Here is a 24,769-nt window from a genome sequence, read left to right as displayed (position 1 = left end):
GAAATGAGAGGAACTACGACAGAATCACAGCAAGACTTTCAACTCCGAATCGAAATTTTTTAAATAGGAAATCCTGATCTACTGACCCAAAGTAACACTGTTAGAGTTAATAACCCAATATTCAGTAATATTTTATGAGCTGATGCATGACTATTTTTGTGTTTTGAGCATCTCCACATGACCTTGAAATTAACTTTTTTTTGCTCACTCTGTTTTCCTTCCTGTTGTGCTTTTACTGAGACCTCATTGACATCTAGGTTGTAGCTTTGTGATTTTCTTTGTTTTTTTTTTTTATCATGTAGATTTGTTTGATTCCTCTTCTCTTAGTTGTCCCGGTGTACTCCTGTGGATTAGGTTGAAGCGTCTAATTACTAGTAGCCTGTTCCTGTTTCTAATAGTTTACTGTTATCGCTGCCTCACGGCTCATTGGTCAAATAGTTTCAGAGCAAAACAACACCTTCTAAAGCACAAAAACAAGATAAAGAAAAAAGCTGAGTAAACCAACACAGTAATAGAAAACAAAATGCCAAAGAAAGGGAGCATGTAGAAATCAGTTGAGTGAGGAATAAAGAACTGAAAGCAGGTTATAAGAGTGTGGAAACAAGGCAAGGGTAGTCCAAAAATTACCTACATACACTATACATAACATAATAACATCATATACACAAACAATCACTTAACTTACATCTATTGTAAAATATTAATTAAACACCTGGATCAGTGAGTACAGTGAATTTCTAATTTTATCAGAAAGACATTAAATACATTTGAAAATATATTATAATTTCACAAATAATGATTACTTTTTATTAAATGCACAGACATACCTGTTAGTTTCAGGTTTAGAAGTGAAAGTTAAAAAAATAAGTAAATAAATAAATTAACAAAAATGTGTTGTCTGAAAAATATTTTCTATAATTACAGAAGGCCCCAAGTTTAGTGATAAAGCATTCTTCAGTATCCTTCATATTTCTGTTTCATGTTCAATAACCCATTCATTATGGCATGTGGTGTCCGTATGTACACTCATAAGTGAGTGTCCTTTGATGTGGACACTCACTGTTCAGCCTACCTTGCATCCAGTTACGATGTCATGCCCCCAGTGGTTGGGAGCACAGCGATCGCACCTCTCACCGATTGTGTTCGGAGGACAGATGCACTGCCCAGTGTTAGCATCACAGTTGTTCCCCACATGACTGCACTGACATGCTGTAAAAGAGGCAGAAAGGTAGTTAAAGAGAATTTAAAGCAAAGAGAGGTGAGCGAGCATAGCAGCTGAAAAAAAATCAGCTGTCTCAAATGCGAGTGTGTTTGTTATCAACGAAAATTGAATTTTAAAGGCCAGTTTAATAATGGCTGGCATGAAGAAAAGAGCTTTGGGGTTGTTTTTAGAGGGAAGAATGTGTCCTTTGTGGTAGTAACTGCTGCAGAGGATACACACAGAGACTCATAAGAGACACTTACTGTTGTGGTAGGTAAACATAGCTCTCTAATGTTAACTCACCTGGCTATTTGAGCAACTGACATGAGTGTAACTGTGTCATTTATGCAAATTCAAGAGAAATACAACATTAAATGCACATAAGGAAAACATTTTCCTAAATGAATAGAACATACTGAAATTTTACAGCACATACCTTCACTTTCTATTCTTTTTAGGGGTTACACTCTGACTTAATTGGCACAGAATAATTCTGTCTCCACTTCCAGCTCAAATCACTGATGTACAAACCTTGACCTTTAATTTGAGGTGCGAATAGAAACGCGTGCTTGTTCTTACATCCCAATGGGTTCGGACCTTGAATCACCGCTACAGGATGAAGACTGGCATTCGGTGTGGAAAATCACAATTTTACACAGCACCAGTCACAGAGTGCAATAAGGGAAACAGAAGTTAACATAATAAATATAAATATATATTAGACAAATTGATAAACTAATTGAAGAATGCCTCATTGAACATTCATATAGAGTTATGCAATTTGCATGAATACACAAACACACACAGCTACGGTTTGGTATGTTGTGTCCTCATGTCCTTTTGTTGTTGTTTTTTAAATCAAGCATCAAGCATAGATATTCCAGTAAATTTGACTAATATTTGATTGGATAAACCAATGTAAGCTGGGAGAGGCTTCGGCTACCAGTTAAGCAGAGTCGATGGATGGATCTATTAAACATTGTCTCCTATAAATATCCTAGACACATAATTTTTATTTGCTGTTTTCCTTATTGACCAAACAGCATGAATAACAACTCTTTTCTTATTGTGTGTGTGTGTGTTCACTCTTTAAAGACCTTCAGCAGCTAGTTTCTCCAGGCAATGTTTTACTCATTGCTTTGCGTCTCCCTTTCCTTCTTTCTTCTGTCTTTCATTTGTTCCTTTCATTGTGTATTTACAGGTATAGATTTTTTGTGGTTCCATCTCAGGCCTTTTGCCTGAGGGAACTGCTTAGCTGTATATAATACATGTCACGACATAAAAAAGTACATGAGAACAATTGCAGCATATTCCAAAATGCTGTCTGGCTTTGAAAGTTCAGGTGTGGCTGAACACTGTATAATCACATTCATCTGAACCTGGAATAAAACAGTATATTGCGTTTTAGTAAAGTAAATTGCAGCGTAGCAGAAAGCAGCAGCTCCAATTTATTACTTTTCGTTACGATTTACATATTTTTTCAGGCTGTTTTAACTCTCTTGAGCACAACAGAAACAATACTTGAGGGCAGAGAAGGGATAGAAATATGATTTCTTTATCTTAGTTTGTTCAAAATTCAAATTAAAAAGTAAAGAACAGAACGGTAATTTAAAAAGGATTTTTTGAGGGGAAGGATTGCTGACATCCCAGTGCTTTTGCTGACATTACTTACAAATTCCGGACTTGCATTTGTTGACTGAAATGAGGAAAAGCCCTCTGTGAAAAGTAGACTAAAAATTCTGTGCTTACGCGTGCACCCTCCCTCCTGAAAGTTGAAATATCCTCGTGAGCACCGGTCACATTTGGGTCCGGTGACGCCAGGCTGACACCGACACTGACCGTTTTCATCACAGTCGAATGACTTGGAACCATATGAATTGCAGTGACATGGGATGCAGGTTCCACCTGTGGTAAGGCCATGAGTCCCAGCCTGGAGAAACACACAGACCATTGGCATTGAGTTAGTGAGCTGAAATGACAAAGTATAAACTGATCCGGGATAAACAAATGTCAGACACGCTCAAATTCGGATAAAGCAGTTAGAAAAACAGACAAGACTTTAGAAGACTGGAAAAATATAAAGACGGGAAAAACTGAGGAAATAATTTCAGAGGCAATATTACTTTTCCTTTTTGTTGGTCATCTTTATAAATATATAACGTTGGATATAAGTATTAAAGACCATATAATAGATATCTCTTTGGCAGATGGTCACCCCTCCCTGAGCCTGGTTCTGCTGGAGGTTTCTTCCTGTTAAAAGGGAGTTTTTCCTTCCCACTGTCGCCAATGTGCTTGCTCATAGGGGGTTTGTTGGGTTTTTCTCTGTATGTATTATTGTAGGGTCCAGCTTACAATATAAAACACCTTGAGGCGACTGTTGTTTTGATTTGGCGCTGTATAAATAAAATAAAATTGAATCTCTTTAGAAAAACGTTCTGTTTGCTCAAGCCAGGTGAGGGGCAACCAATAAGAAGAAAGCAAACATTTATGAACGGATCATTAAAATATTTTTAGACATATGATACAAGCAGCTAAATAAAGGTCCGATATGAAATACATAACTATATATATATATTTTTACTATGAACTATTCAAAGCAGAGTAAAATTTGTCTGTAAATTAGCAAAATCAGTCACCTTTACTTTCTATCAGTCTTCAGCTTAGAGGCCGCCTAAAAACTGCTGTAGATCTCTGAAAGCTATCTGACATTTCCATGCCAACTATACTGTCATATTATATAAAGCCTGACTCAATATTTTTTAATCAAATGTATTTTCAGAAGTTATCATACAAAAAAAAGACAACAAAAAAGAAAAAAAGCTCAACTGAAAGAAAAAAATAGCTTCATTAGTGTGTCTACTCTAGAAAAACAACAAAAACAAAACAAAAAAACATCATGAACATCATAATTTGCCAAAACTATTGACATTTACAACGCCAATTTTCAGCCCCAACAAACATCTCGAGTTACCCAGAGGGATGACATTTTACTGATTACATTCAGAATTAAAAGAAACACACACACAGAGGAACAGCCATGCTCATAAAACCCTTATATATAAACTTGTCTTCCGTTGCCGTGCACTGCTTTAAAACCAAAACCACAATATGTTTAACCAAGAGAGTTTATCTCGAAAGCACATCCATGCTACTAAAAACACACCACTGCCATCCACATGCAGCGCGTGTTACCCGTGCCTTAGGCCTATATGCGCCCCTGGGACAACCACCCGTGCGGGATATTCCCCCCCATCTCTGCTGCGCAGAGTCCACCGAGATGCGCTCCACGGGCCGCCGTGTCTCCCGCCTTTCGTAACCTAGGCGACGGAGATCACAGTGTCGGCCCACGAAGCCAGGGCGACAGATGCAGCGGCCTTCGACGTCACAGCGCTGAGAAATAGATCCGTAGGGGCTGCAGCGACAGGGCATGCACTCCTGATGCTCAGCATCCCACCAGCTGTTAGGCTGGACCAATCAGAATACAGATAGTGGAGGATAGATAGACAAGGAGGGCAACAAAAACAGTAGAGTTAAAAAGAAAATTAAAAAAAGTCAAGGCTACACACTAACGAATTGCACTGTCGTTGTGTTGTGTGGCTAACTGAAATACAGGGTAACACAAGGTTAAATATTGCAAATACTGTCAATGCAACTGTAAACCAATTCTTGTGAAAAAGCTTTGCATGTGGGTCTTAGGTTGTGTTAGAAGTAAAAACTGTGTAGGTGCTGGGAAATTGCAGAAACAGGTTAACAATGACATATAAGCACCTAAAGGTCACGACTGCCTTATAATACCTCATTTACTGTGCAGCAGCAGACACATTAATCAGCTTTGACCTGTCGGTACTCTGTATACCAGTGGTTAAAAACACATTATATGTGATGAGACAAGCAAGATAAATTCAAATAAAAACACAGATGTGAAATACTCTGTCGGTATAATACTGCAGAAAGAAAAAACAGAAGATTAAAAAAAAAGAGAGATAGAGCTGGAAATAATTAAAGTCTACAAGTCCATCAACACAAACCAGGGATGTCAGTATAGAAAACTTTACACTTACCCTGCACTTGTCACACTTCTGTCCAAGCACATTTTCTTTACAGTGGCACTCTCCAGTCTCCTGGTTGCAGACCTCAGAAACAGACCCATTAGTATGGCACTGACACGCTGCAGGAAAGGAAAAGACAGGAGAGACTGAGAACAAGCATATTTAACAATAACACATGTTCTGAGTGCGTTTATCTAACACTATGGTGGGTCGGATAAGAGTTGCTGCTTAAGGTCTTCGTTTCAGGATTAACTGCTGATATCCACTTGGTCACTGCACTTCTGAGAAAATATTCTGTTGCTCAAATATTTTTTTGTAGTCTAGTGGGTTGAATGAATTTTGAAAACTGTTGTCTGCATTTTTCAAAATTCTCAGTTAAAAAAAATAAAAATGTTTCAAGCACCTGTTTGAGCACCTCTCAATTGCAAAGAAAAAAAGGATTGCATGTAGAATTGTACACATTCTATTTGTCTCTTATATACTGAATTTCTGTGTATTTTTGTCTCAACCTCTGTGCCTACATCCTATTTTCCTAGCAAAATATAAAGACATAAGGGACTGATCAAGACTTTTGCACAGTACTGCATAAGAAATTCAAGATATAGCACATTTTGTTCCCACAAAATGACTTTTAGAACCTTACTCCTAATACTTTGCATGAATGTAATTTTTATTTAAGATTTATGTCCTGATATCCCTACTGAGATAATAATACATAAATAAATAAATAAAATGTGCTTAAATCATTACTCAAATAAATAAAGTAAATAAAGACACGCCTAACCCTGCCATTCAACCACTTATCCATACAACTAAAAGCTTGAACATCACAGCTTGTATCAGGTAGATGGGCTGTCAGAAGGAAATGCGTATCTGCTTAAAAACACACATAACCACATCCATCTGTAAACACACCCTGCAATTAACAGCACACATCACATTGGACAAACACCAGTGGGTATTTGTAGTTTGTGTTGCCTTCTGTCATGCTGTCCTCTTAGATATAAAAGAGGAAGAAGGACAGACATGACTGTGGGATGGGAAATTGAGGTGAGAGGCAGGGGTTCAAAACAGATGCCCCCACAAAGAGATAGGGAGATGGAGAAATACACACAGATATGCAGAAACATTCATACGATACATAAAGGACATTGCAGAAAGCCATGCACATGCACACCTGCTCAGCCACATACATGCAGATGTAAATACACACATACGGCTGATTAAACGTGCGAGAAAACATGCACACATACACCTGCCTCTGTTTCACACTCTCTCGTACTCTGTCTCACTTCCCCAGCTTCACCCTTGGGGAACCATCTGGACTGTTCTGTCTGTTGCTACTATGTGGACCTTGTTGTGGGATAAATCACTACTTAAATTTTTTTTTTCTATTTTCAGTGTTGGAGAAGTAAATGTTTCTTAAACTAAATTTGTTTTGTTACTCAGCAATTGTCAATCTGTCAGATTAACCAACTGGAGGAGTAGTTACTGTGCATCTGGCATCCAAAGTGCCAGTGTAAAAGCGCATTCTTCCCCAAAGAAATGCCAGTGTTTGGTACTATGAAAAAAATCTGGAATATCCACTGTAATTTTTACCATGGACACCATGCCCTATAACTTCCAATAGTAATTGTTGTTAGCCACCTCCAACAATTCCTTTACTCTGGCCTTGTTTTTGAACTTACTAAGCATCACATGTTGTCCTTTTACATCATCTTTTAATGAATTACCACAGCCTCCAATGTGCATACTGGGTATGTGTCCAGGGACTCAGTTGGGGTGCCTATTCATGAGGAAAATGAGACCAAAAAAAAAAAAAAAAGACCAAAAAAGACCAAAATTGTATTATCATAAATATTAGATCTTGAAACCTTTTATCTATGTATCTTTTTTTTATCATAACAATTACATAATTGGGAGAATACAGTAGTTTACCTGCCCTTTCTTCTCTATACTATTGAGGCTAGTTGTCACGGACCCAGCTCCGGGGACTCAGGGTCCGTGGGCAGTGTGGACTACTGTTATAATTATTGCTGTGATTTTGTGATGTGTGTTGTCTGCACTGCTGCTGTTCTTGTGATTCCCTGTCCTGTTATGTATAGGCAAGTGGGTGTGTCTGTGAGTGTGGCTGAGTACTGGGTTTCAGGTAGGCCTGGTGGGCGTGTCCTATCTAGAGGATGGCCACACCTGAAGCAGATGATGACTCACACACCTGCAGCTAATGAAGCGTTGTTGGGGAGCTTCTTAAGAAGGTGGCTGAGCGCTCCTTGGCATGGGATCGGTGCGTGAGACTCCACGTTAGTGTTATTAGTACCAAGTCCAGTGAGTGCATGCCCGCGGTAGTCGAGTGTCCTGACAAGTTGCTTCTTTGTTATTTTTCTCCAGGAAGGAGCAGGGAAGACAAGAGCAGCGAGCACGGGGTGCGGGGACACACAGGAGCGGAAGAAAAATTAATGAAACAGCCATGACAAGAAAGAGGAGGAAATGAGGATCCCTAACTTTAATAAAGTTGCCATTTTTATTTTAAAAATTCAGGATGAAAACATTGCCCTTAACTTTAAAGTTCTTGAAATGCTTGGTGTGATAACATGAATGCTAAAGTTAGCGAGCTGCTAAGCTAAAGGTTAGCTGCTAAGCTAAAGGTTAGCAGCTCACAATCACCATAAATCTATGACCTAAAGGTTTGACTCAATCAAAACCAGGCTGCCCTCACAACCGAAAAAGGAAGTATCCAAAAATATTTCTGTTTTACCTGTATTATTATTTTATATACTTAATTTTGGTTTTTGACAAAGAAACAATGCTTATTCCTTTTCTAAGCAAACACATCCCAGTGCTTTTCCTGATAAAAGCGTGCTGGGCTCTACTTCATTATTACTTCAGCTCTCATGTAGAAGCAGCATTGTGGTACTGTCAAGAGGTGCTGAAAGGAGGAAAAAGAAGAGGTCACCAGGAAATCAGACATAGAGAGAGAGAGAGAAAAAAAGTGAGGAAAAGAGCAGGTATGTGTGTATGTGTACTCATTTCAAACTATTTTATGTACATGTTTGCACACAGTCCTGTATGACATGTCTGATTACTGAAGAAAAGAGAAACAAGCCTGATCCTTAAAACAAGCTGGCAAAAGCCCATCAAACATCTGTGCCCAGGGGTCTGTAACCCCTGGCCACAGTACTGAGATCTTTATGACTCAAAATAACTAATGATTATCACCAATCCTAGTTTGATAACTTCTGTCCTTAATTAGCTTTGCCATTTATCATTAGAATAATGATATTAGTGAACACAGTGTTTATTCAATAATGCAACAAAAAAAAATTGCATTTATCCATAAATGCACATCACTCCAAAGGGTTTTGCTTGCATGTGTGCTACATAATAATTTTAAAATGATAAACATGTAAATAAAAATGGGAATTAGAGAGCCTAAATGCTATGAATGCATGTTTTATATGAACTGCTGTGTAAAAGATGATGCAATTCCATCAATGAGGCATCAGGTTGGTCCCAAATTCAACCAGTTTTATCTGCACTACTACACGTAATATGCATTTCAGGGTTACAATCTCAAGTTTGAGATTTTTGACATCAGATCTCCCTGCATCCGAGCTATACCAGGCATTTGATTTAGATAATTATCTGCCTGATATTTCTACTAAAGATGGACCGATCCGATATTACGTATCAGTATCGGTCCGATACTGACATAAATTACTGGATCGGATATCGGAGAGAAATAAAAAATATAATCCGATCCATTAAATATCAAAAAAGCACCTCACAAAACTTGCGACATAGCGTAACTCGGCTCATAACCGTAGCACATTGGAGCAGTGTGCTCACGTGATAGAGCGGCTGTGTGTATTTGGAGCCTCGCTACCAAACCAGCATTTCATCTCCGAGGAAGTTATCCCAGAGAGAAGTAAAGCAAGTGTGTAAGTTCATCTCTGAATGTTTGTAAAGCATTCCTGCGTTAAGCTTAACAACCGATATATGGAGCGACTGCCTCTTCTCTCCCTCCCTCTCCTGCTGCTACTTCAACCATGAAACTGATTAATGATCAGCTGATTGGCTTTTCTGTCGCAAGTCCATATCTCTTCTTTGTTTTTGGCCCACTTTGCACCAGAAAGAGGAAACCAGCAGCTGAACAACAGCAGCACATTTAACCTTGATAAGCTGTTGTTAGAATTTATTTACTTTCTACACCAGGATCCTTTTCTATGTAGCTGACGGCTGGTAACTGTCCAGGGGCGGATCTAGCAAAGTTTAGCCAGGGGGGCCGATAGGGCATGAACAGGGAAAAGGGCATACATACAAAGACATACTTTTCTTTCTTATTCTCATTTAAAATGTCTAGCTTTTAATAAATAATTATCTGAATCTTACTCCCAAAGTTTTAATCTGATGTAAAATGTATAGAAGTCCATTACTGTATATAGTAACTGTTAAGTCTAATATACCCTAGTAAGCTATAGTACTTTTTCCTTTGGGAAGATACCATCTGTGCAGTCTGCAATTCTGTTGAAGAAAGATGTTGAATCTATTTAATTATTCTTGAAAAATAATTTATTTCTGTGCATTTTTTTCACACTGCATCAAATTAAAGTTGATTACGTTGATTAAGCATCATGAAGTGGAGGGTGGGGAGTTCCCTATTTTTTTTTTTTGCTGGGAGTTTGCAACCATATTAGTTAGGTTGCTTAATACTTCTGCTAAGTACTCCAGAATAGGGAGGATGGAGTAGGTTTAAGTTTATTAGATTGATCAGTATTGCTGAACTATGAAATATTTTGGGTGCAGTGTATTTTTTACATACAGGTATAACAGAATAGCTTTAGTGTTGTTGTTTATTTAAACTTGAGTTTGAACTTATACAAAATGCAGCAAGATATTAAAAAAACAGTTTTATTGATTAAAAAAAACACTATCGGATTCATATCGGTATCGGCAGATATCCAAATTTATGATATCGGTATGGGACATAAAAAAGTGGTATCGTGCCATCTCTAATTTCTACAAGTCTTTATCTAGATGATTTCCACTGAGTGCACATCCTGTTTTCCACCAAAGCCACATTTGCTTTTCATGATACAGTGCAGCAAGCACTACTTTAAAGGGACTTCTACTAACCACTGAGCACATGAAGTGGTGGCATCCAGGGTTAAGCTGTTTGACTGACTCAAAGAAAAGAAAAGTGTTTCTCATTTCCTTTTCACATCTAGAGCTCAAGATGGGAGTCTAACTGGAGAAATTCAAGCCACAAACCCCTTGAAAGAAATCATTTGCAGGTACAGTAGTCTCCACAGGCAATCTCCAGAAGTCAAGTAAGCATAAGGCAGGGAAGTCTGAATCTTATACATGGTGGGGCACTATTAATGTACATGTAAAAAAAAATAACTGGCTAAAACATAGTCAGTCCAGACTTCTTACTTGTTTGAGGATTTTATTTTCCTGCAGTATTTCTCTGGTCCCATCAGTCCCTTGAAAAGTGCCTGGGCCTCTGCACTCAATAGTCCGTTAGGAGTGATAAAATTAGAGTTGTGAGTTTTCCCAAAGATCCCTCAAGAGTTTATTGACCAACTGTTAGAAACATCTATGAAACATTCATTAAGTGTCAGATACACAGGAAGCGTAATTACGCCATTGAATTACCACATATTCATTTTGTTCCCATGGACAAATGTGCGACAGAGCAATTGACATATCTTTTCTACAACTTTCAAATGAATCCCCCCCCATGTGAGAAATGGTCAGAGGAGTCCATTCTCTTGAAATTTATTCCTCAGACAATTTGGTTTGTGGTCAAGTTTTCTTGCAAAATCAAACCATTTTCAATTCTCCAACAGAATTAAAGCGAAACACTATTAAAGGGGGGAGACACAAAAAGGCTGCGGCGAAAATGGCTGAAGATGGGAACTCTGACATCAAAAGAAAAAGTAAAGGATTTTTACAGTCTAATAGTGCGCAAATGGACTCGGCCTGAACTCTCCTGCTCCACTCAATAAAATTCATTAAGACCGGGAGCAGCAGGGAGAGGGAAGCAGTCACAGAGAGAGAGAGAGAGAGGTAGACTGGCAGAAGAAGAGGGAGCAAGAGAGAGAGCTGTTGTGTTTTAATAATTCTTGGTGGTCTTTTGTCATTCATGCAGGATCAATAACAACTCTCCATCTCCCAGACACAAGCAGCCGATCAGCACTGTGAAAGAGCAATAGATCAGGCTGATTAATCAATAACCATTTAGCTGGTTGGAGAGGGGAAACAACTACAGAACAATGAACTATCAAATACACATTAATACCCTCTGTCAGCCTGTCTGCCTGCTTTTGTGCTGGGCTGACAGTTTTATCTGTCTGTTTATCAGTCTGCCTGTCTATCGCTCACTGTGAAGTGTCTTTCTGCTGATCTGTCTCCCCTACCCCACCCTCCCCACACCCACCCGCACCGCTGTCTTCTTTTTTTTTTCTTTTTTTTTTAAAAAACAGCACAGGTTTTAATGAAGATTTTCACAAACAAGTGCCATCTGTATTCGCTGTCATCTCTTTCTTTCTCTTCCACTCTCACCACCTCATTTTTACAGGTATAGTGTTTATTTTAAATCTTAAACACAGCTGGGAGTCAGTGGGCTGCTCCAACATCACACCTCCCACTAGCACAGCTGCTCGTTGATGCACACACACACACATACAGGCGTGCTCCAGATGGCGTACAATCCACTGAATGTTTCAGAGAAAGGCTTAAAAGTATAATTTAGCTAAAACTGAGTTTCATAAAGAAATTGTGTTCTACAGTGAGACACCCTGCTGAGACCCACAAGCTGCACTGCTGACTTTCTCTATAATGAAGGAAAACCAAATTATATTTTCCATCTTTAAGGCCCTGAGTGTTATTTTTTATTGCAGGTTCTTTAAAATCATTATGATAATAAACTCTTTATTGACAGATGGGTCCTGTCAATATGTCACTTTTACCAGGGGTCACGCTGGGGATGCGACGCAGTGGCGTGCAGTGTCTCTTTCTGACACTAGGAGTCACCAAAGTGATCAATTTTGAAATTTTAAAAATGAGGGCTGCAAATTTATCATGTTTATACAAACTCTGATTTAGATAAGATTTTGACCTGCCTCTCGAGAGAATGAAAGGATGAGAACCTTGTATGGTAAAAATTGAGATTTTTTTGAAACATACAATGAAGTGCCACCTTAGTGGATAGCCAACGTAAACGAGGACCAAGGTAACTTTTAGACAAACAACAGCTGCTGTGACAACAAAGCAATAGTTCAGTCTAAAAAAGCAAAAAAAAACAAAACCTAAATCTTTTCAAAGTTTCAAAGTCTTTGACATTTTTGTGTGCCTTGGCCACAAAAAGTTTGAAAACTACTGAAATACTACAGCGATATAAACTAACATACCTTCATGGTAAAAAGGAAGAACATTATCCTTCAGTTCTAAGGTTTTAGATATCAAATCAGATCTGATCCTTAGCAGCTCTTAATATTATTTATTTAACAAAGGCTAAGATAAAATGCAGAAGAACTGCCTGATTCCATGGGACTTAAGAAGGTAAGTAGCAGCTGATTAATTGATCATCAGCAAGTGTGACCACTGCTATAAAAGCAGAGGTTTTGGCAGCTTGTTGGTGTGGAGCATTCAAGTGTGTGTTAACACAATGCCAAGGAGAAAATAAATTATTTTAAAGAAGCAACTGTTGCTGCCCATAAATCTGAGAAGGGTTATGAAGCCATTTTCAAGCCATTTGAAATCTATCATTCGAAAGCGAGAAAGATTATTTACAAATGGAAAGATTCAAAATAGTCTTCCTTGGAGTGGATGTACCAGCAAAATTAGTTCTAGATCAGAGAGTGAATGTTTGATGCACAAATGATTAAAATCAAATGAGTAATTTCATTCATGAAACTGTCTGTATTTTATGTCCAAATTTAGAACTGCATCACAAAATAAGTACAAACTAATTATGAAGCTTTGGCCGTGTTAGAAAATGTAAAAATATCTTAAAACCGAATACTACAACTAGTATACACCATCACCACTACTGCTACTATTAATAATAATGATACTAATAACAAAATAAACATATCTATAATACTGATGTGAGTCCATCTGTACAACTGCTAAAGCCTGGCTGAAATTGGGCCATGCAACACGCAAGAGACAAAGCTCAACAGAAGCTTAGAAGTGAAAGACGGTGTGCTTTCATTTTTCCCATGACTGTATATCAGTTGCTTGATTTCTGTTTAAATTCTTGTCGTCTTACTTACGTTGGCAATCTTTTGCTATGATGGCGTCTCCATAATAACCTGCAGCGCAGCTGTCACAAGCTTCGCCACCATAACCCTGGCGACACCGCAGACACCGGCCTGTATTTGGATCGCAGCTCCCAGGTATGGAAAGGTCCAGGTTGCCATTGCAATCACAAAGTCTGCAGGATCCCCCTGGTACAGTGGGCTGACCATAGTATCCACTGGAACATCTGAGAATCAGTGGAGATACCAAGAGATGGATAAATCAGTTTCATATCATCTTTAACTGATCAACTTCCTGGGGGAGATGTAATAATAAGAGAATAAGGTGAAATATTTTGTACAATGCAGATAGAAGACATGCCAGTGAACCCACAAATATTTTTCTGCATCAAGGTTTTTGCAGATTTTTAGTTGTAATCTGTCAAGTTTCTGACTCCTAGAGGTAGCATTAAAAAGCACCACTGAGGATGACTGGGCTGAAACTGACTGTAAAAACTGTCACATTTTCTACATACCAACTCTTATACCAGCAGCAGAAGTTGTCTAACTATAAAATTCGACATACAGGAGCCTTTAAAATGCCTCAACCCTGATCAACATCCAAGCTTTACCCTTTCGAGCTGCACCAACAAGATGCCATCCTGTTATTCTCCCTCTCTCTGTTACTGAAGGAGCAGGTATTGCACTAATATCTTGAAAATACAGTTTTGCTCTGCTTTTATATCCCAAATAACACTTGAAAATATGTTTTTCCCCCTCAGCTTTCAAGTTTGAAAGAAAATACACAGTGGGTCACCTTGTCTTCTATCTTTCTTTCGCATCTAACAACTACTGCGTATGAGTCAGCAGGTAAAAGCAGGTAAATATAAGTATTGTTTACTTCAGCTTCTAGCACCAGTATTATAAAACACTTCGAATACAAAATTACTAATTGAAGTGCCAAACTATCACAGAAGCCAAAATCCAGTCTCTATCTAGACAAGAACTAAAAATCATCAGCAAATGTCCACAGGAAATATGAGCACTGTTATATAATTTGTTTGACCAGTTAAACTGCTTAGATACCAGTCCAGCTGAATTATTCATATACGTACACTCCCATTACATAAATATAAACACCCAAAGAGCTAGAGGGCAAACCCACAGAAATGAAAGGGCATAGAAATTAAAGTTTATAAAAGTAAACCCTTGAAGACATTTTTTTTTTTTTTTTAAATGGAGATTTAATGGCTTCAGGCAGTGAACTTCAGGATGTTTACTGCAGGCTGCCCAGCTATTACTCAAATAAAAGCATTGCTGTCTGAACTACATTTATAAACTGGAAACAAAATACGAAAAACTACGCAATGTTCATTTCAAATTTATTTGTAACGTTAAAAACCAAAATCATACAAAACGGGAAAAAAAAATGTCCAGTGCTTAACCTATTTTTTTTCGTCCACCAGCCAAAGTAAGGTTTATGCCACAGCTGTCCTAAATTAACAATAAATAATTTTTTATGCTTCTGTATTGGTTAATCCACCAGGGTGCGCTCTTTAAGGTCTTTAATCAAAACGATATATTAAATCCTAATTATTGTTATCCGTGAATTTTCAAATTTGATATTTTGCCAAAAGAAGCGGGGAAAGAATTAAAGCACTTTATTTTTTGATTAAGATGCTAAATTATAGTTTTTAACTTGCATTGTGGAAACGTTATTCTTGATTAATTTTTCAAATTTGTGCTCAAATTTTGGTATAAAAACGTCAGTTCAGTTCAGCAAATGTTTAGTTTGTGTTTTCTTGTTTTTATGACAGGTGGTATTAAAAACCAAGTGATGTTTTTGTGCTGGATTCTTTACGTTTAGCAAAAATTAAGCATCAATCATGGATACAAAAATTCCAAAGGGTCGTTAGGACCCTTGATCAAGAACAAGTAAATGTGTTAACTGTCAAACCAGTTCAGGATTTCAATATTTTGCTTTTTCAATAACTTCATTTGATTAATAAAAAGGAAGATGGCCAAAGTCTGGGAAATATATTAACCTGAGAAAGCGGCGCTGTCACATGAGCCGCTGAAACCAAATAAGGTCGGCCAAAGCTGAGCTTAGGCTCTACAGGCTGAAAAGGGAATTGAGATGAAAGAGGAGAGGAAGAGGGACAGAGAAAAGTAAAAGGGAGGAGGGAGAGTGATCAGATGAGAGAAGAGAGGGAGATGGAGAGAGGGGAAAGGTCTTCACATTGAAAAGAGAATTGAATTTAGAGAGGGGGTGTGGGTGGGGGTGGAGGGTAGGAAAGGACAAAGTGAGGGAAAGAGTCAAGAGCAGCCAGCCATTATTACCACTGACCCTCCTTGGTACTCAATAGAACTGATTTATTAGCTTTCCTTCCCACTCCGAGTGTGTGTGTATGTGCACATGTATGTTTCTGAAGCATGTCTGCACATCTTCCCAGTTTTACTGGCAGCATTTTTATTTCTTGAGTTGAGATGAGCTGTTTGTATTTAGTCTTATATGCGAGATGAATTCCGATGTTAGGGCTTCTATTCTAGTCATGCATACGTGTAGTTACTTGGGCCTCAAGAGGAAGTGAAGGTATTTATAGTGGCTAGTCTAGCGTGCTTGAAGTTGATATTTTTGGAGGGGTTAAACACCTGGTCAAAATCATCAGAGTGTGGAGGAAATGTATGGCGAGCATAACTTGTAAAGAGTTCTAGAGAGAGAAGGGCAGACGGGCTTGGATCGTAACAGTCGCGTTGTATTCTCAGAGTGATGAATGGAGAGTCGACAACAAGGGAATAAATGCTCAGTTTCTTCTTAATATAATCATTACTTATGTTCGTCTCCACTGTCAATAAAACTGTTAAAAGCTTTTTTAATCATTCCATCACAGGCTAAAACAGAACAACACTAAAACAATGCTCAAATTCACACCATCAACCAGTTTAGACTAATTTCCTCATAAAAGAACAATCTGAAATCCTGAATGCTGAATTAACAATTAGCTATATGAAAAACTATAGTGCTTTAACAGCACCTGGAAATCATTTTTGGAATCAGCTTTTTACTATAACGTTCAATGAAGTACAAAGTAAGCCATAAAAAGTTGTCAGAGTACTTTTCGTAGTTCACAAAAAGCTTCTGATTAAACGCATTTCTTTGTGGTGTCATCCCCGGGTTGAAGAGGGCTGTTTCAAGTTTGATGATAATTGCGATGGTGCTGCTGCTGCTGCTGCTAACAGGCCACTGTCAATCAAATCCAATATACAGTAATTGTCTGAACTTTGCACTGAAAAGTTTCATTAAAACCAAAGCACCAATTAATCTGCTGCTATCTAGTAATGCTGAACTAACGCTCTGCCAACACTCATTTTAATACTACTAGCAACAATGCCACGTGAACTGACTATTCCAATCATATATACTCATTTAGTCACCTGCAGTCATGTGAGGAGTAGCTGAGACAAACTTCATAAACCGGCATAGAGACAAGGTATTTAAATACTATAGTTTGTGTCAATTAAGTAACAGATACTTAATTCCTGGAGTCTTCATTTCTATTTTTGAATGTTACTTTGGAGCCTCCAGCAGCCTCCGTGTTACAGTTTCTACTTTTACTCACACGTACAGCGAGGCTTGACATATGATTACATTTGCACATCTCTTAATATTAACATCAATAAGTATTACGACAACATTAACAATAACCCTCACTTTAATCCCTCTGCATTCTAGATGAGAGGGTGATCGATTCAAGTACATTATATCCATCATATCAGCTAGTTGGCAGCAAGCACCTAACATGACAAATGAAAGACCTTATCTGCAAGACCATTAACATACTGGCACACCCTAAATAGCACCCCGTGACTCAAAGTGTTTTAACCTACATTTGTTAAGCAGCTGCAATAAAGAGCTTTCAGCTATATTCTAAATGACTGTTTATGGACAGGAAATTGAAAAGCAGAATCACTTAGCAGTGAGTGGATAGTCTATTAGCATGGGCGGAATAGACCAGCTTATTTTGTTAAAGCCCATAATACAGACAAATTGGCGCATTACAATTAATTACCACAAACAACAACAAAAGCACTGTAGATAATGAAGTGTAATGGCAGGTAGTGCATAGCAGGTATCAATTAGACTAATAGAACAAGAAACACCAACTGCTGATTACCTACTTAATGCTGTCATTAGTAATAAAATATTTCCCATTACATCAGCTCCTGTGTGTTATGAGACTGTGCAGTATGAGATCAAAACAACACATGCATGTGGATAGGAGAATGTATACACAGATGCCTTCTGTATATTCAGCTGCAGATCCATAAATTTACCGGCACACAGGCACAAAAGATAAACATGTACAGGCACACACAGACTCCCCAAAATTAAACACCATCTTCTAAATTCATTAAAAGCAGCAACAAGGAATGTTTACTATATTATGAGCTTTTTCCTACTTTAGGATTAATTAAAAACACAGACTGCACCATGTGGTCACTCATTAATACACGGACACAGAAGTAGATTGGAAAGTTGGAGGAGTCAAATTGTATTGGTTGGGCCACGTTCCAGCACAAGGCCATATTGCACAGTGGCTGGAAAGCAATGTGGTGCAGATGCTACTCTATGACAGACAGAGCTGGCAATGAGTCAGTTTACTTTCCAGTGGCAAATGAGGTTTATAAAAAGACTCAAAGGCAGACAGAGAGATTCTGATGTGGAATGCATGGCATGCATACTATTCAGGACAGCGAACTGAGGCGCCGCATCCTCCAGCAGCAACAAATAGAAAAGCTCGGGTAATTGCAACTGCAGAATTTGTCATCATATTAGCCCAAATGTTTGAGACTGTTTATAAATAACAGTGTAAATATACCAATATAAAGTTGTTTTATTAATCTGTTACTCTCATTAAGAAAAACATATGAACATATCCTTGCATATCTGTAAAAGCTGTAAAAGCTGAAAATGTAAACACTAATCTATGCGGCATTAGACACAGTGGTCGGTTGACTTCAATGGCAAACACCAGAAACTCAGTGGTTTACATCATGGTTGATACGTTCCCATCAACCGAGCAGCCAAGATTCGACCTTTAAATTTGTTAACTGAATATTTGCTACTGCTACCAAGATCTGCACACTCTCATGGCACTCATGGCTTTTGTTTCCAAGGATGGGCCCAACCTTCCAGTGCCATCAGGGCTAGCTGGTTAAGCAGGGGTATTGTTACACACGGTTACATGGTCACCGTCCTTCTGTCTATACCAACCTCTTGGGCGAATGTCGGGTGCCTGAACCTGGTGTTCAGTTCCTCCTACAGCACCAATTTCACTTCTAAAAAGTGACCCATTTGCCTTCTTCCATTCCAAAACTGCCTCCAAGCCAGTGAACTGGGCTTCTTAGCCATTTAAAGTTTGAGAATAAGAGGTTAAGAATGTTTCAGGCCCAAGACCGAATCATTTGCTTTACAAGATAGAACTATGAGATTTGAAGAGCAGTTCAGTAGTGCAGTAGTTAGCACTGATGCCTCACAGCAAGAAGGTCCTACGTTTGAATCAAGCTGCCTACTGTGGACCTTCAGTGTGGTGTTTGCATATTCTCCTAATGCTTGCATGGGTTCTCCATGGGCACCCATCTCTGGCTTCCTCCCACAGACTAAACACATGCATGGGTAAGGGTAATTGGCAATTCTAAATTTGCCATAGGTTATCTAATAAAAGAAGATGAATGAATGTGGTTGAGAAGTGCACTAGTTTGATTATAGAACATGATTACTACGAACACATTTTGAGCTTTAGACACCAATTTTTAAGAATGTAAGAAATCAGCACATGCCCAGGGCGAACACTTTTTATGATTAATGATGTTCTTTTGCTATGTGACGACAGTGCAAACAACTGAGTTTATTAAAGATTTAGAAATTTATACAACAGAAAACAGCTTCTGGGTTGCCAGGCTGTAGTGTAAAAAGAGAAGAAGAAAAAAAGACTTCCAAAAACTTGTCACTAAAGAAGCTCATAAAAGCGTACAAAAACAAAACATGAATCAGATCAGCACATCAAACATCCGGTAGGCCACTTCCATCTAGCAAAAAGCAAGAACAAGGCTTTTTCTGAAGTTTATTAAATGCTTTTTCATATATATTTATATGAAAAACAAACGTAATGAAGAGGACTCTTAATAGCACATTAGAACTTTAGAATTTTAACTATGAGCAGTTTTATTTTAATACAAACCAAATGTACTGTATTTGAGTCAGCCTGGGTGGTGAAATGTCTATATTTACTCAGTGCGTGTCATAACATGACAGTATAGCCTGAAGTTTCAACAAGCCTCACATCCAGAGAGAAATATTTCTCATTAGTTTTGCACTGGTGAGCCCATAGCTAATGGAACAAGAATGTCACTCAGCTAATAAAATAGATGGACAATGAGACAGAGTACTCAAGAAACAGTTAATGAGCAGTAGTTTCTCCGTTTTCATTAAAAAACAAAAATAACAACCGACTATAAGTCTGGTTTACTTTCTAGTACTTAGAGTTGGGTACATCTAATAGTGCCATTATTTGGTCATGAAACATACTTTGCTGGTTTGAATGCATTACACTAATAGATGTGTGTTTCTGACAGTGACATTTAATTAAATAATAATGAACTTAGCTGGGCTAAGGTGAAAATTAGGCACATAGTTCAGGCAGAGTTGTGTCAGACCTTTCACCGTTTCTAAGCGCTTTGACTGTGTGTTACCTGTCGCATCGTGGTCCCGTGTAGCCAGGCCGACACTGATCACACAGCAGCTCTCCGTCTTGACTCAAGTGGCAGGTTGGACTGAAGCTACCATGGTTCCCAAGATGAAGTTGTTGCGATTGTTGTTGAAGTTTTTGATGAGTTTGGTAGCGTTGTCCCAGTGTGGCAAAAGGCAGGAAGAAGAAGAGAAGACAGAGGCGAGTTAAGGCCATTGTTTGCCTCCTCATATACACATTCACACCTGTTTCTCTGCTTTCTCTTCCCAGTCCCATTCGCACTTTGAATGACACATTCACTCACACACACATTTTAATTTCCTCTCCGTTTTGCACACACGTGCACGCAATCCTGACTACAAAAACCCTCTTCCACCCTACAAAGTGTAGCCTAACGAACCAAGGGAGAGAGAGAGAGAGAGAGAGAGAGACAGCGACAAAGTAAAATGATAGTCTCTTTCCCTCTTTCTCTCACCCTCCCACTTCCAAAAACTATAGATAGTTCTGCTGGCTCGGGTTCCAGGCACCAGACTGACTCACTAGCTGACTGACTGGCTCATTAATTGTGTGCTGGCTCACTGAGTTACAAATAACATTTCATTGGTCAGAGTATGCGGACAACAAAAACTGAAAAACACTTTCTGCATAAAATGTAAATAATTCATAGCTGTATAAGAAGAGTTGTATAAAGTTGTATATAGCCAAATTGCAGCTGTGCTCATTTTAATGCTTTATTGCTAAGTGTTTACTGATGTCACAGAGCAAGGAACCTGAGGAAGAAGCTATTTTGCGTCACACGAGTTGCCCCCTGGTGGTCATTAAAGTGATGCAGTTTTAAAGCGCCTTTAAGGATTGCGCTTTTGTGTTTCTTATCCGATTTTGCCGTGTGGATCATTAGGTGAAGGAGGCTGCTGCAGTTTAGAAGTGGTATTTGCAAGGGCCAGGATGGGAAGGATGTCACTGGTCTGCAAATACATCTAGGAAGGTAGTATCTGCAAAATTAACATCACACGAATTACAGGAGACATGAATATTCTCCAGCTGACTAGTGTAGTGAAATGAGAAGATCAGTGTTTTTACTTAACCTGGCAACAGTTATACAGCCAGAAACTGAAAATGAGACTTTGAAACTAAGGCAGAAGAAAATCAAGGGTAGACATACTGTTATATTTTGCCTGAAGCTGGTACTATAGTATGCTGATATATCAGATCAAAGCTTAACACCAAATCCTAAAAATCAGAAATGTGTGAATCACTTTTTAAGACATCACCAGGAATTATTTGGGAAAGGCTCCTGCCAAGGTAGCAAAATCAGAAAAAACACATTTTACTAAAATAACATCTTTAAAGCTGATAAACTGATTAATACCAAGATTAAAATACAAATAATAATAAAAATAATAGAAAAAAAGCAGGCCGTGTTATACTTTTTGGAAAAATTTGGCACAATTTTAGGTCGTAATGGTGGTGAAAAATGCTTAGTGAAACAGACATATACAGTTTTATCTGCAGATTTTTAAGGCCTGCGTGGATACATAATTGCCTATTAACTTCCATTCAACTACAGTGATTTAAATTAAAAAAAAAAAAAAAGAGAGACAAAAATGTGTCCTTGGCAGTTAGAGAATTAATCCCAGGCATAAATTAAAAAGAGCAGCAATCAAAAACAAAACATTTTTTTTAATTGATTTGATTAAAATCGCCAGTCTTCTCCCCTGTTGACACTAATCACTTCATCAGATGTTCATAAGAGCTCAGACATTACAGATAAGTGGAACAATCTAACTAGCTATTTTGGTAAACATAAGGGACTGGATGGCTATTTTGAGGGGGGTGAAAGGCATGGCTTCTCAAAGCTATTATTATTGCCAGGGTGGTGTGGAGGCCTGAGGTATGAGAGAGTTGTGTCTTACTTTAGCGCTTAGGGTTTTGAATATGTCATGTCATGACTGCATGAGAATTCTCAGCTGCTGCTGCCTGTGTTGTTTGTCCATGCAAGTCCCATAGAGCATCACACCCTGGTCATTTAGAAAATCTGCGGCTCAATAATATAAAAACAGTCTGAAGTTGATAATTTCTTACATTTACTAAAAAATTAACTGCATAATTTATTTTACAATTTTTTCCTTTATAAGATTGGACTTTGTATGAGCGTCTCTCTACACCAATTCCAGTGATACTATTATTCATATATTGCTCTGAGGAAGACCCATTTTGCATTTGCAACTTAACCATGGACCTCAAATTCAGCTTCAGTATCATACTAACCCTCCTTTTATCTCAAGAACCTTCACATGAGATGACGGCTGGCTCTGTGACTCAGAAACCAAAGAGCAGTTCTCAGTCAAAAAGTCTGAAGTGCACAAGAGTAGGAGCACGCTCATAATTTTTTGACAGGGTTGTGCCCTGTGAATTTGTCCTCCATGATCAGGCTTTCAACAAGCAGTCTACCGACACATCCGTAGTGAGGGCACTCCGCTGAAATAGCCCAAACTATGCCAAAAGTGTGCTAGAGTACAGCATGTTTTTTTGGCCACACCAACACACCTTCACTCACTGCTAGCAGCATTTCCCTTATTTGCCTATATAAAATTCAAGTTGAAATGTTGGCTTTTTGACACGCTAGAAGAGCGGACGTTGCGTGCACTGCAGAGAGTGCCAGGATACAAAATTGGACTTCCAGGGAGAAACGTAATAATAACACTTGCTCTGAAGTGCACCAGAGATGCATGAGGGGGACACCTTGAAGGAAAGATTATCCAAATTTACACCGGCTGGTAGTTTTGATTTTAATGACTCCACTTTGTGAAAACATCTTTGCAAAACCTCCCCCCAAAAACTCAAAATAACATAAAATACTATTAAATGATGTCATTTATGTACTATGTGTATGCTTCATGAATAAACCAAATCAGACGTGTGTAAATAAATTCTTATAAACGATGATTTTTTAAAACTTTATCAACACGTGTGGTCCCGGAGGGAGTTCAATTTAATAACCGCATGTAACCAAGCAATGTGCCTACCCCTAGACAACATATCAATGTGTATGCTTTTTTAATAGCTGTGGTTTAAAGGTCTTCATGTCTGGTAGTATTTTTGCATCTCTTTGGAAAACTGTTGTGTGGTGTAATCTGAGCATCTGTCATTCAAGTCTGTGATGTAGCCACAGCATGAGTAGCTTTCCATATGAGAGGAATATAATGCTAAAGGGTTTTCAATCCCTTAATGACTCGTGGGAGGTTTGCATTTTCTACTGTGTTAAGGCTCCTAGTAGAAATTATGTTGATTCTAACAGCGACAATGACATTTCCACCCACAGGGATAATGTTTCTCCACTTATATTTATGAGTCTACCTGTGGTGATGATATTTCCATTAATGTCATTACAATTATATTCCTGCCGAGAGTGATGAAGTCTCTAGTTGTGGCGGTAACCTCTAAAGACCACACACACACACACAAAAAAAACAAAAACATGGTGAGAGTGTCAGGAGGAGACGGGAGATTATTAAGAGAAATAGGGACCGCAGAGTCAGGTGGGTCAACAGTGATAGATTGAGGCATTTGATTAAATTGTGCTGCCCTGGCTGCATTAACCCCAGGGTCTTCAGAACCTACTTGTTGCTGGGAATATTGAGCGGGCAGGCACAGGGTTGACAGTCCGCAGGTGACCCACGGGTGGCGTTGCCATAGTAACCTGGCAGGCAGGTGTCACAGTAGGGGCCAGCGGTGTTGTGGGAGCAGTCCTGGGGGAGAAAAATGGGTTAAAGTTCATTTGAGTCAGGAGAGCAACTCAATTTCTCTGAGGATGCAATTTCAAAGAAGAGTTTAAGCAGTTTGTGCTATGATAAAAATACCTCAACAACATTGTGCTATTGTTCTATTGAGTCATTTAGGAAGGAAAAAACCCCCAAATAAGACCATTTTTTTATTTTCAAGTAACAAGGAATTGTCTTGGAAACAAAAAACCTCTCGAGTATTTGTTTTATTTTTTTTAGCTGTGCACATGTTATACACATCTGCAGACCAACTTTGCATCATTTCCAACAGTCAAAAATGCTAAAGACAGACAGGAAGAACAACGAACTGAACCTGTACCATACTGAGTCAAGCCATACATGTGCAGTTAACAGTAAAAGGGGATGATTTAAGTTGAGACTTGGAAGAAAAAGAAACTAGAAAGAAGGACGTTAGAACAGATCTGCTTTTCTTTTTTAGCATAATAGTTTTTTTGTTTCTAAAAGTTAAAGGTTAGAAAGATAAAAACTAAACAGTTCACACCTTTGGAGCTTTATGCCATTGTGGGGGTGGTTTGCATACAAAACTACACCAGAAAATCCTGGCAACACAAGCAACACCAGCAGACCCAGATTTTTGGAAAAAGGTGACCTCTGACCTTGACGCACCTATGGTATCAGTTTGAAAAGCCTAGGTGACATTGGTCTCAGTTTATTGTGCTCACAAGATTTTCTGTAAACTTGATCTCTGACCTTTACCTTGAGGTCAAGTTCACCGAGATTCAAA

At 38.5% G+C, this 24,769-nt stretch overlaps 1 protein-coding gene across 6 annotated transcripts in view; it reads right to left on the bottom strand.

Moving 5' to 3' along the window:
• The window catches only part of lama2 (laminin, alpha 2), a 206,565-nt gene that overhangs the window by 77,310 nt on the left and 104,486 nt on the right, over positions 1–24,769 (bottom strand). For 5 of the 6 annotated variants that reach the window (XM_084954246.1, XM_084954248.1, XM_084954247.1 and 2 more), the window contains exons 19-24: positions 23,864–23,991; positions 20,247–20,333; positions 13,530–13,741; positions 5,263–5,369; positions 2,951–3,131; positions 1,073–1,209 (exon numbers count right to left, since the gene is read on the bottom strand). In XM_084954246.1, coding sequence (XP_084810372.1) covers positions 1,073–1,209; positions 2,951–3,131; positions 5,263–5,369; positions 13,530–13,741; positions 20,247–20,333; positions 23,864–23,991 — 852 coding nt within the window. Of the gene's footprint in view, positions 1–1,072; positions 1,210–2,950; positions 3,132–4,393; positions 4,667–5,262; positions 5,370–13,529; positions 13,742–20,246; positions 20,334–23,863; positions 23,992–24,769 lie in introns of all 6 variants that reach the window. The other variant, XM_084954250.1, reaches the window with a different exon arrangement.

This window comes from Perissodus microlepis, chromosome 15 (assembly GCF_051167445.1).
Source record: "Perissodus microlepis isolate ML-2025 ecotype Zambia chromosome 15, ASM5116744v1, whole genome shotgun sequence".
NCBI lineage: Eukaryota > Metazoa > Chordata > Actinopteri > Cichliformes > Cichlidae > Perissodus > Perissodus microlepis.
This window is presented reverse-complemented; position numbering and strand designations above follow the sequence as displayed.